Below are 13,935 nucleotides of genomic sequence, written 5' to 3'. Positions count from 1 at the left end.
AGACCCCAGCCTCCAAAGAGCCTCTGGTCTTCTGGAAACTTGCTGGAGCCCGCACTGGCCCAACGCAACTGCTCTCAGCATGAGGGCGACTGTTTGACCTCTCTCGTTAGCTGTGGGATGAGGGTTTCCTCCACCGCTTGCTGTTTCACGGTGCTGTTTCACCGCTTGCAGTAGTGGCAGCAAAGAAAAGGCCAGCCTTGCTTTGTGCAAGGCCTTTTATAGGCCTTGAGCTATTGCAAGACCTTCATTCATTCATATAAGTTCCACCTCTAGTATATTAGTTTATGTAAACTTATGTAAATTTATTCAAATTTTAAATGTAAATTATTTCTTTCTTTCCCCAGCCCCCAACACAGTGTCAGAGAGATGATGTAGCCCTCCCGCCAAAAACTTTGGACACCCCTGCTCTATATAAATAGCAGCCCCCCCCCAATATCCATTACCTTTATTTTCTTTAATAGCGATTGAAGCACAGGTGTTTCTTGCTTAACAAGGAACATTCTTGATGAATTGATAAGCATGACATGCAGGCAACCAGCCTGCACACTACTGGGAGAAGACTAACCAAACATTAACAGAAAGCAGGACAGTTTCTGTTTCCTGTTAACATTCAGTTAGTCTCCTACCTGTAGTATGCAGGTTAGTTGTCTGCACACCACATTTTTCAGTTCAGCAAGAATGTTCCTTTGTTAAGCAAGAAACACCTGAGCTGCAACTATTACTAAAAGAACAAAGGGGCGCAGGGGATGTAGGGGCATGTGCGGAGAACCGCAGATCTGCAAATACAGAGGGACACCTGTATCTAAATAATATAAAGCTATTATTGATATTAAGGATAAATGATTAATTCTGATTAGGTTTTCCTCAATAGACTGTAAGATAACCATCAAATAGTAAAAAACCAAAATGGGTAGTTGTATATCAGTTTCAGGCTCTTAAGGTGAATTATCATACTTTGTCAGTACCAATACCACTAAAATTGATTGTCTTGTAACTGCTGAACCCGCTCAAGCTTCGATGAACACCATCACATATTTATTATTTGGCCACACCATACTGTCATCTATAATTTATCTTCACCTTCTCCCATGTTAAAACAAAACTTACAGGATCTGCAGTTGTCAGAGGTCTATAATCCAAACTTCCCCTGAAGTCTCTGATCATACACATAATTTCATAATTTGGATTTGTTGCATCAACATCCTAAAAGAAAAACAAAATGTCTGCTATAATATACAGGTAAGAAGATAAGAAAAGTTCTGTTGATCAGCCCATAGTCATCCACCAGCTTCCTCTAGGAAGGGCACAAGCAAGACAGAAAGACTTCTCTTCTGCCACTGCTCCCCTGAAATTGGTATTCAGTGTTCTCATCATTTACACAAGGACTCAACAGTTACAAAATCCAAAATAAGAATATACATTAATGTGTGTAAAATATTCAATTTCTCTTAAAACATCTATGGTGAATCATGATAAGGTCACAACCCAAAAGGGTTGTTTACAAGCACAGAAGACAAACGTGCATGTGACCAGATCTTTATTATTTGTCATATGTATTCCATACTTCTTTCAAGTAGACCAGGGGTGCCCAAACCCCGGCCCTGGGGTCACATGCGCCCCTCAAGGCGTCTCAATGCGGCCCTCAGGAAGCCCCCAGTCTCCAATGAGCCTCTGGCCCTGCAGAGATTTGCTGGAGCCCGCACTGGCCCAACGCAACTGCTCGCAGTGTGAGGACGACTGTTTGACCTCTCATGTGAGCTGTGGGATGAGGGCTCCCTCCACTTCTTGCTGTTTCACGTCTGTGATGCAGTAGCGGCAGCAAAGGAAAGGCCAGCCTTGCTTTGTGCAAGGCCTTTTATGGGCCCTGAGCTATTGGAAGACCTTCATTCATTCATATGAGTTCGTCTTTAATATATTCATTTATGTAAACTTATGTAAATTTATTCAAATTTTAAATGTGAATTAATTCTTTTTTTCTCCAGCCCCCCGACACAGTGTCAGAGAGCTGATGTGGCCCTCCTGCCAAAAACTTTGGGCACCCCTGAAGTAGACTCACAATAACTGTTAGATCAGACTAAGCAACATAAGCCCAGTTTAGACCTCAACAAAGGAACTTCTTGTGGTGGTGATGGGGTGCACCTCCTGTACCACACTTATAAAGTAACGTACACATTCCACGAATTCCGCCCATATGCAATGAGGCCTGAAATTGTTTAAGGAAGTATCACATCTGAATCATCCCTCTCTGCAAACACACTGGTATCAGTTTGGAACACACAAATCTTATCTCATGAGACTCAAGGAGTAGAGCATGCCTACCTGCTAATTCAGCACAGAGCTGAATCTTCTGACAGGAGTAATGGCTCAATCCACCAGGGCCACAACACTGGTCTAGCACACACTGCCATGAAGATGGCAGTCACAAAAGTGCTGGAAAGTACTTCGCGACAGCTGAGCAGTAGGAGACACTGGTGTGGAGTCCTATGAGAGCAAGTGGTGGCCTCTCATGCCAGTGGGAGAGCTGCAGGAAGCAGTATGTGCAGTGCTAGGCTGGGGAGGAGATGTAATGGGCTCGGTGGCGGGGGTGGGCAGACCAAGACTGGGCAGAGATAACAGCAGGAACTCTCGCTGGATCCTATTCTCTTTCTCAGGCCCAAACTGCAACATGGGGCTGCTCAGGCCTACACCAGCAATTTTGCTGGTGTTTCTTTACTTTAGGAAGAACTCCAGCAGAATGTCTCCTTACTTCAGGAAGATCTTCAGCAGCCCTGTTGCTGGAACTGGATGACAGTGGTAGCCATTTTGGCACCAATGCATCGCAGCACAGGTAGTTTGATTAGGATTGGGCTGTAAGTTTCTGAACTATGCTAGTGACTTATTTACAGTCACCCAGTAAACAGGAATTTGAATCTGAATTCCCCATAATTCTTGCCATTCAACTGAATATGTGCTCATTTCCAGAAACTTTTCACTCAACTTTGTAACACTGCCCTTTACCAAAAATTAATAGTTGCAAGTAGTTCAAATTTTATTCCCACAAATTACTCACATTCCCTCTTTTACAAACTCTTATTTTCTGCACCATCTGGACATACAAACTAAAAACTTCTGAAGTATAGGGTTTGGTTGATTTACAAGTCAAATTGTCTTCTGTTGTATAGCAAAACTAAAATACGTTATAAACTACTTTTCTTAGAACACATGGTTTCATGGGATGAAGAACTTCTATGAGAATAATACAACTGACTGATGTTCTTAACATGAAAATTAAAATGAATGTGCAACTGGAAGAAATTATACTATTAAGGCTATTTCAGATATCTAATTGTAGAATGCAAAAATAAGCTTTAGAGGAAGCAAATTAGTGTCAAATATAATACGGGTTGGAAAATGTTACAGCTTCTAAATACACAAGGATAGCCTTTGACCATCACCATCAACAATCACCACCATTATTTAAGCATGTCCATAAGCAAATCTACTCATGACTGAAGTCCATGGAGAAGCTCACTCACACAAAAGATCCTGTTTGCATCAGAGCACACAGAATGCAGTTCAAATTCCACTGTTTGGTGAATCACAAATGAGCAAAGAAAGAATAAATAGATCTATATATTCCTTCCTCTTCTTACACACCCAACTAAATGAAAAGATCCTGATTTGTTAAGCCACTGTTTCCTGCAACATCTGAACTGTTGTTAAGCAATTCCTACCAAACCAGGATATCAGACGAGAAGAAAAGGGGAACATAAGGGTACATTACACCTTCTTTGCTTTTTCATGATACAAAACACGATCATCAAAACAAAACAGGATTTTTTGGATTATCTGGTTACAGATAATTACAATGGTTATAATGGTTACGGATAACCTGGTTAAAACAGGTTACTGGATCATCTGGACCAAACCTATACTGAAGTTCTTATAATCAAGGAACTGTGAGCCCTTGCTAATTCCTGACAACTGGACAAAGAAAAAGCTTCAGACACTTTAGCAGCTTATGACCATCAGCACAACAGTCAAAGTTGCTTAAGCACCAATACTGCTTTTTACATCAGGAGGAGGCTAAAGTCTCACTTTAGTCAAGCGAACATAGCATGCAAGCCTGCCAACAGGATTATGTCTCCCAGTCTACTAAAATGTCAGCTTTGTGACAGAACTCATTAATATTAAAAGGGATTTTCTTCAAAGATTAGCACCTTTAAAAAAAATTAAGATTGCAGCAATGTGTTCCTTTTCTGCTCAACTACGCTCAGATGCTTGCACTTATTTCAAACACCACTTCTTAAATCTCAAGTTCTTGAAATGACATGGTTACCACAGGAGCATAGTAATAGTTTTAATCCACAATTTCTTAGAAGCAATAGTTATCACCTGAACTGAACTTTTACAAACTCAGGAAACAATGGCTTCTATCTTGGACAGTACACACAGACACATAGTAGCATTTTGTGCTGTGTTGAAGAAATTGCACAACGATGTACTGACAATTTTAATATGCAACGTGTTGTGAAAGCACAAAACCAAGTTGGTAAAAACTTAATGCTATGACTTTCACATGCAGAAGCCCCATTATGCAAGCAGAGGGATACCTTAGAATACAACCTTTTAAGGTTTGTTGAAGTAATTGCCAGAACATTACAAAAATGCTTATGAATAAAAATGAAATAAGATACAAACCTGAGCTCGCTTCTCTCTAAGTTCCTGCTGTTGCAATCTTCTTTTCTCACGTTTTTCTTGCAATTTTTCAACCTCTTTCACACAGTTAGATTTTCTACGTGCTTAAAGAGGAAGAAATAATTTAATTTCAGCATGCATATTATATATTATTAGCATATTACCCCTGCTAATTGGGTAAGAGGCACTTTTTCAAGTGGGTGCTCCTTTTTTTTAGCAGGGGGAGAGTAACTGGCCCACCTCACCCCAGCACTGTCTGTTCTAGTGGCTGTCTGCTGGTATTCATTGAATACCAGCAATTTGCATCTTTTTAGATTGTGAGCCCTTTGGGGACAGGGAGCCATTTAGTTATTTGATTTTTCTCTGTAAACCGCTTTGTGAACTTTTAGTTGAAAAGCGGTATATAAATACTGTTAATAATAATAATAATAATAATATATTGAAAAATTTAAACAATATCACAAAGACTGAAACTTTCCTTAATTAACTATGCAGTTCAGCATAAACTGAGATCAACCAACACACTTTGATTATAGTTTTACAAAATATATTCAAGGGATATGGATAATGAAAAGTGACAACACAGAACACCAGTGACCCTTAATAAACACACTGACTTGTACATGTTATTCTCTTGGTTTGATCTCATTAAAAGGTCTGGTCAATCTCAATCCATTATTTTAGGACAACTAAAGCTTTATAGATATTCTGTTAACAACAGGACTATGGAAGAACAATCACACTGTGATTCTCAAGGAGACAACACTGGTACAGACCATTCACTACTTATGGATTATATAATATCCAAGAGAGTGTACATGTAATGCCTAAAATGAATGAATCCTTGATACATGATTTACATACAAGGGGGTCCAAATTCCTTTTTTGCAGCTTGAACTGGAGATATATCTGAAACACTACCATTCTGTTGTGTCAAAGAAGACTGTTCAGGAAGTTGTGTAGGTCGTGCACGTGCAGAACCAACCACTGCAAATTGAAAAAAGGAATTCTTTAGTGTTGTATCATAAAATGTCCTTCCCCAAGTGAAAGTTTCCAGAGGAGCTAACAAAGTAATACACAACACAGATTCAATTTAAAACCCAATGATAAGAATACAGCAGCAGCAAAACAGTGGTAGAAGTAAAAATAAAAAATTTTTTAAAAAGGAAGAATGAAGATTTGTTAAAAGCCTGGAAGAATAAATTTATGGTTAAGCGGAACTACAGATGCACTTTTGAGGTACATTATGGGAACAGGTTGTGAGACAAACATTCAGAATTAAGCATACACAATCTATTATCAGTCTTTGCATTAAAGATTGCACTTCAAGCCTCAAGACAGAATATCATTAAAGGCAAGCTCAGTTTCAAGACCAAAAGACCAGAAGCAAGTCTATTTTATGCCAGTCCAACCAACAAAAAGCAGCTGAGTTTTAAAAATAATTGTTGAGACACACTGAAAGTGTGGTGGTGGAAGGTTGCTCACATGTTGCATGAGTCACCACTGATGAACTGGCTGAGCCCCATGATCTGCATAATAGTGCAGGGATTCACACCCTAGTCTGGAATACATATTTCTACTGATACAGAGGCTGATCTACCAAAGAGATAGAAACAAAAGAGCATATTATCAAATTCTCTGGCTGGTATGGCAGCTCAGTGAAAGAGCTAAGAGGTCAGGAAAGAGCACTACCTAAAGATTTCCTCCTTCTCAGACCTGCAACTCATCCCTTCTACTACAAGAACTGGCCGCAGAAGCGAAAAGGCTTAGCTGTATTGCACATTCTCAAAGCCACCCACTCCAAATGACTGGATTACATGCAAGAAGCAAAACTTACACAAAGGGATGAAAGGACAAGCTGCTTACTCTGTAATCAATGTTATTCAAGGGATCATCTATGCAACCCCACAACTGGGTACTGCCAGAGCACAGAACAACCTTAGGACCTTCTAGACTAGAGCTCCAAGGAACAGCAGCAGCACTGTTTCCCCACCATCACGCTGAACAGCATCTCCTGTGATGGGCAAGACTAGAGTCTTTCCACTCAGTTCTTCTACCCTGCTGTAGAGGTTAGGAGGAGTGGGCAAACCTTCAACTTTAGGGATCCTGAACCTTTAAAAATGGTATAGAAGAGGGAATTCTGAAATTCTCTCTCCTATACAATTGTTAAAGGTCCAGGATCCCTAAAGTTGCGAGTATGCCCACCCCTGGATTAAAGGTTAAAACACTAAATAGAGAATAGACCTCAGCAGTGTTGAAGGAGGGCAGATTTATGTGACTGCAGACAAATTTGAGCAAATTTGACAAATCAGTTACTGATGAGCAACCTGTTCTCCATCTTCATTGTCTCTGAAATCCATCAACTGGGAGACTGGAAAAACAGACATACCAGTACCTGCCAGTGGGGGCTGAAGTTATCTTTGGAAAATGATTTGCAGAACCACTCTCCCAAATACAACTTCAGCACAAGCATTTCAAATCCAGTGCATGAATACTTTATAAATGTGGACAGCATAGTCTAGTCTACTCAGCACATATGGGAACACTCCTCAGAAAAAGGTTGAAGAAGTAGAAACTCCCTGGTTGAGTGGCCTTTAAATGCATTAGAAAGAGGTTACTTTACATTAAGGTACTTTCAATGAGCATTTGACCCTATGGAGAGACACTAACACACAAAACAGATGCTTGTCTTTTCAAAATTTCTTAGTTCTAGGACTATAGAATGCGATGGCTCTCCAGATATCTGCGGCATACTAGCCACATTCCCATCAAACTTTAAGGTTTACGAAAAATATACCATACACAACACAAACTAGTCAATATTCTGAGTTGGTTGAAAAAGGGAGACTAAGAAGAAAGACAATGACAGGCACAAATATTAACCTGTCTACTAGTACTCAAATTTCTATGAGGTTAACCATAACCAAGAGCCGACAACTCACTAGTCTGCATGGAAAAATAATGGCTATAAAAATCCATTTTAGAGAAAAGGAGATGAATGTATGAAGAAATGAAGTTCAAAGGGTTTACCCACAAGGTGAACTAGCCCCAAGGAGAGATTTTAAGCCAGGATCAAGGAGGGCATCCATATACGGTATACCTATTAGTAAGACAATAGTTTCATAAGAAAATAGTGTCCAATCAGGATGGTGAACAGAGCTCCTCAAAAAATGATCTAAAGTGAGAAGGATAAGAGTATCCTCCCTGCTGTAGACATAGGGCATAACTTAGGATATTCAATAGATAGCAGGAACAAGGACCCAAACACTGCGAATAATGAAAATGCAAAAATCTAACCCATTTCATGCTACAGGAACACCTCATGAATGGTTTTTATGCATGTCTATCATTACTTGAACCTTGGGAAAGATAAATTCAGATGTATCCTACATATGAAGTACCATAGAGTGTTTGACTATTGTAGTGGTGGATTCACTTTTGATCTTGAGAGGAGATATCAGGATGCTGGAAGGTGGCTAAAACATCTTCGGTACAGATACAGTAACTTTGTGAAACACAGTTACTATGGTCAAGAGAGTAATAGAATGTGGTGTTGTCAGTTTGTGACCTCTTTGGGCACAAAAGAGAAAAAATTCATTCCTTCATGAATATGCTCCCCAACAGACCTTTGTCTATCCTGGAAGACAACATTCCACATTTAATGTTGTAATAGTCTATCTATATGAGATACTCTCCAAGTGCAAAATAATTATGGATGCAGTGTCCAAACAAGTCCACTTGTAAACGTCTCCCCCAATCCAAGTATGTTAATGAGTTGTTACTTCTGATAATGTGTATAGCTCCACACACATAATTCTGGCTATACAATCATAAAGACTTTTAGTTTGTACGCACAGAGACCTTGAGGTTATGCCATTCTGTTTGGTCACACAGCATTTGGTTGTGCTGTTGTCCTTGGCTGCCTGTACAGTTCTGATCTTCAGGAAAGTTATAAGCATCCAGTGAGCTTATACTGTTATAAGCTATACTGTGAGCTCAACTGAGTTGACAAACACTATTCATTCCACAGCAGTCCATAACTTAACTAAGAGAGTGACCCTGACAAAACATCCTTCATTCCCACAGGGATGAGTCGGTGATAACAGAAAAACACTGATCTGAAATATAGAATGGTACATCCCAAAGCAGATTGGAGATCATGTGACAAAAAATTCAAGTGTTCCCTAAGTTTAGACTATTTTCAGTCCCTCAGTGGCTTTAGATCACAGTATTCTAAAAGCAGCCAAGACATCTCCCTGCAGTAGGTCCTGTCCCATCGGAATGCAGGGACATTACCAAAGAACCACATATCAGAAACTGGATTCGCTGTCTTCATGACTGGATGATGGATGCCAGTTAATCCTCTTGCTGTGATTGGCATGAGTGTACTGTTTGGGCAGCCAAGTCCATCTGGCTAGGTAAAGAGATGGAATGAAATATCCAGAAGATTCTCACTCCTCCAATTGGACACCACAAGTAGACCTAGGTTTCTAAGCTCCATCAAGGAGATGCTCTGGGTCAGTGCCATGTACCACTGTTGAAAACACCAGATGTTTTAGAAATGATGCATCCATTCACTTTGCTACATTGTAAAAAGAGGATTCCTATTCCTGAAAGAACAGGACAAAGTACTCAGAAATTTGCATTGGTAATTGTTTGTTTTATTTGCCTTTAACCTCTGGGTCAATTTTTGTGGACTGTCATCTCCCCCTTTTTTCATTCCTTTGTTGCATTTAGGCTCTTTGTGGTTTTCCCCATCTCTTGTTGTATTCTTTTAATCCTTTTAATAAACTCCTTCTATTGTTCTTTATTGCTGCTGGTCTCATTTCATCAAACAGCACATTGGTCAGGATCTCCCATATCACTCAGACCTCAATACCACTTGATTTTAAGTCAATCCCTTCAGATCATGGACCCCCTTTTCCAACTTCCTTCTATAAAATTGTATCTAGTGACCCCCATTCCTGCAACCAATGCCAGTATTGTGTATGCTACTCCAGGTATTTCATGATACCCAAGAAAAATGGTAAACTCTAAGACATGTTCTGACATCTATGTGATGTCAACATCTTCATTCAAGAAGTTCTAGATTTGTCTCTTGCTGACGTTATCTCAATGACATTTCAAGCACCACTTACGTAGATTTTGAGGTTGCCTATTTCTGCATAACAAGATAGTTACTCAGAAATGTGGGAGTGACATGAAATTTGACAGCACAGCCTACCATAATAGTTAATACTTAATGATCAGATATAATCAGTTCCCATACAGTCAAAGAAGTGATACCAAACAATTAATTGGAGAGAATAACAGCCATTGAAATGGTAAAACCAAGGCTGACCTTGGACTACTTAACTACTTGAATCCCGAGAACTGATTCACAGAGATTTACCCTAGGCTTCCAAAATCTCCTACATGATGAGTAGAACTAGAGCTTCCTTTGCTGCGATGGAAAAGATAGAAGACTATATCCTTTGGTTTGAAAACTGATGGGATGTCACCCAAGGTTCTAATGGCTGACATAGTGCATCATTGGTTTAGGGTACAGAACTATTTCTCTTCAATGAATGGATGGTCCTTGATGAGCATCTCATTTTCAGGATGCAGGACAGTCAATTTAGCCCATCAAGTCTACAAAGAAGCATCACTTTTATTTGCTGTTTCACTAGTCAAAAGACTTTAGTCTAGAACAGTTTTTTGAGTTTGTTTACTGAAGCATGGTAAAATCTTCTCCCAAAGACGATACGGGTACAGTGTCATAGAGACAATAGTTTGAAGCATATGAGACAAGGGCAGTTGAAGAATATAATTTCCTGGCTATTACATCAGTTTTCTACAGTCTTCATCAGCAGATGCCAAATAGCAGAAGTACACACACAGGGCAGGAACCAAACCCAAGACATTCAAATTTGGGACATGTAAAGCAAAAGGAACAATCCTCCTCTTCTACCTTGTATGAGTTCTCCAGTGGGCAGGGAGTTGAGGAGGCAGACAGGGATTTGTCCCAGAAATCCCTGGCCACCTGCATCAATGCTGTGAGCATTGGGAAGGTGACTGGACCACTGGAACCTGAAGAGACAAATGGAATACAGGTTCTTTAATTGAAGGTGTTAGTTGTTGAGCCTCATGTCTGATTGTTCCGAGTAGATAAGCAGAACAAGATGCCATACTGTATCATCAGCAATACCATCAAAAGGTTTCAGTATGCTAGATTTATCATAATGAGGACAAGGATCTGCTTCAAATAAAATTTGTTGTGAACCATTTTGAAAACTATTACAGTTGAAAAGCAGTATACAGTACAGCAGTTGTAAAACACATATATGATCCTTGAGCTGGTCTTCAGCACTTCAAAACAAAGTTTGCTTTGATGGTATGCTCAGACTTTGTAGATAGAGCCAAGATTTCCGAAGTCATAGTGCACCAATATTGGAAGCAGAAGAGAAGGATAATGGAACCAAAGCCGACCTTATGTCAAAAAAGAGACCCCCATTTAGTGGAGGAGGCTCAAGATCACATCCAAAGAAGTAACTTGTAAGATCTTCTTTCAAAGTAAAGCTGGCAGCCCATACAAATACTTTTTGCATGCTTGTTGAACTTCCTGCGGTGAGCATCAATTATCTACATTGTCCTGTTCTCCAAGGCAAATGACACAGTGGCCATGCCTGACCTGATGCAGACATCTTTCTGTTACACGTCCAAAATTTCTCAGGTAACTCACTATACAGGCATGCACCACTTAACAACCTTCGATTTAACAATGGACTGCATATACGACAGTGGTCAAAGCACAACAAAGAGGCTCTTAAGCCGTTTCTGCTCAATGTTACATATAAGCAGGGCTTTTTTTGTAATGGAACGCACCCGAACGGCGTTCCGGCACCTTTTTTCCCCCTCCTCTCTGCCCCCACCTTTTTTCCCCCGCCTGCACCGCCCCGCCCCCTTTTTTCCCCTCCTCCTTGCCCCCACCTTTTTTCCCCTGCCTGCACCACCCTGCTCCACACTGCTGGCTAGGGAGGGATTCGAACCTCCAACCTTGTGCTCCACAGCCCAGCACTCTCTCCATTGGGCTATAGGAAAACCTATTGTTAAAGTGTTCAGAACTAATATATAAGGTCTTGAGCCCAGCTGGTGGCCATCAGTGCCTCAAGTATTAGTTCCAAACACTTTGAGCCTAAGAGCTCTGGTGGCTCAATGGCTAAACTGCAGGTCTGTGGAGCCAGAGGCTTGGGGTTCAAATCCCTATGAGGAATAATTTTTTTTAGGTGGGAAGGTGCTCCATGGCTGCAAAATATAAAGGTTGGTTGCTAGTTGCCAAAAGGGGGGCCAGTTGAGGCTGCAAAACTCCTCAAAGTTCAGTCCCAGGCAGGCTCTTTTTTGACCTTTTTTTTTTTTTTTAAGTTCCAGTTAGGACTTAACCCACAGTTAAGCTCCTGGAGTGAGCCCCCTGCTGGAGGCTGTGGGTTAAGTCCTACCTGGGACTTAAAAAAAAAAAGTTCAAAAAAGAGCCTGCCTGGGACTGAACTTTGAGGAGTTTTGCAGCCTCAACTGGCCCCCCTTTTGGCAACTAGCAACCAACCTTTATATTTTGCAGCCATGGAGCACCTTCCCACCTAAAAAAAATTATTCCTCATAGGGATTTGAACCCCAAGCCTCTGGCTCCACAGACCTGCAGTTTAGCCATTGGGCCACCAGAGCTCTTAGGCTCAAAGTGTTTGGAACTAATACTTGAGGCACTGATGGCCACCAGCTGGGCTCAAGACCTTATATATTTGTTCTGAACACTTTAACTACTGCATAGGCTTTCCTATAGCCCAATGGAGAGAGTTTCCTATAGCCCAATGGAGCACCTCCCCACCTAAAAAAAATGGGGTGTTTCACTCCAGCTGTGGCAGGAGTGCTTTTGCTATCAGGGAGCTCACACGGGATGGACGTGTGTGTGCGCGTGCGTGTATAAAAATGGCTTAAAAATAAATAAATAAATAAATAAATAAATAAATAAATAATTGTGAGTTCCTGCACCTATTTTTTTTTTTTTACAAAAAAAGCACTGCATATAAGCAACAAGGACCAAATGTGTACACCTGTGGGCTGGGTAGAAATGGGTTAATGAAGCGATCAAGACTCCCACAGCCTACAGCAGAGTGACTGTTTACACAGCAAAAGAGGCTCTTAATACAAAGAAGCAATCTATCTCCAGAAGACTGTGCAGCCAGTTAGGTTATGGCATGGAGAGACTGTTTACACCACAAAGGCACTAGATTGGGCTGAATGTTCGCTTAACAACCTAACAACAGGGATTGAGAACGTATCCCCATCATTAAGAGGCGCACACCTGTATACTAAAGGCATATGAATAATCAGTAAAAAATTATGAAGGTACAAAATGAAATATATATCAAAACCACCAAGGATTCCCTAGCTATCAGAACAACACAGAGTTATGTGAAACAAAAGCTCAGAAAAGGTTCTCAATGATGTTATCGTGGTAGTTAGAGGAGAACTGAGCAGGAAAACATTTGCCCTACCCAGCAGAGCAGGCACAGAGAGTTTCTCTTTTCAATGGGAGTGGCAAAAATACCTCCTTGCTAGCTGCAACGTAAAAGGTTTCAACAACGCTCTGCTTAGTGGACATAAAATCCAATTGTGAAACTGTATAGAGAGCACAAAGAAAGGTCCTTGTTTTCCTACTGGTTTCACTACAGAACTAAGTCAATAACAAAAAAAGCGATTGAAACTACATTGCCAGTCATTTTAACAGATGAAATGCAGGTCAAAAAGAAGAACAGAACTACTGGACAACATTCTTATGGGGATGCAAGGAACAGAAAGAATGTTTTTGCATTCTTTGGCAACCAAACAAGACAATGAAATAGCATATACCACCTTACTTTTTGCATTTTCAAACACAAGTGAATTGATTTATTAACATACCTCTGTTGTCTCTAGTAGGAGCTTCAACTTTAGAAGGAGCCACAGTCCTTCGATTCTAAAGAAAAACAGACATTCTATAAATAAAACTTGTCTAATTTGCTACCTACTCTATTGTCTGTTTTTTCAAACTAGTCTGAATATCAAAACCCTTTCAGTAACTGAGAAGAAATAGTAAATACGTTAATACTCATAATTTCAGAAGGTGCCTATGCCCTCTCTCAAGAATGACAAGTTCACATTACAACTTCTAATGATACAGAACTGCCAACGAAGTGGCAGTTCTATGTTTCTGTTGCTTCATCTCTCCCCCCCCAACTCAACTAT

General features: G+C 40.4%; 1 protein-coding gene across 3 annotated transcripts in view; it reads right to left on the bottom strand.

Annotated features, from left to right (window-relative positions):
* KIF2A (kinesin family member 2A) overlaps nucleotides 1-13,935 on the bottom strand; it is a 70,237-nt gene that overhangs the window by 31,474 nt on the left and 24,828 nt on the right. For 2 of the 3 annotated variants that reach the window (XM_066618399.1, XM_066618400.1), the window contains exons 4-7: nucleotides 13,612-13,666; nucleotides 5,542-5,664; nucleotides 4,681-4,781; nucleotides 1,108-1,203 (exon numbers count right to left, since the gene is read on the bottom strand). In XM_066618399.1, the coding sequence (XP_066474496.1) occupies nucleotides 1,108-1,203; nucleotides 4,681-4,781; nucleotides 5,542-5,664; nucleotides 13,612-13,666 (375 nt within the window). The remainder of the gene's footprint in view (nucleotides 1-1,107; nucleotides 1,204-4,680; nucleotides 4,782-5,541; nucleotides 5,665-13,611; nucleotides 13,667-13,935) is intronic. The other variant, XM_066618401.1, reaches the window with a different exon arrangement.

This window comes from Tiliqua scincoides, chromosome 2, assembly GCF_035046505.1.
Source record: "Tiliqua scincoides isolate rTilSci1 chromosome 2, rTilSci1.hap2, whole genome shotgun sequence".
In the NCBI taxonomy this organism is placed as follows: Eukaryota; Metazoa; Chordata; class Lepidosauria; order Squamata; family Scincidae; genus Tiliqua; species Tiliqua scincoides.
This window is presented reverse-complemented; position numbering and strand designations above follow the sequence as displayed.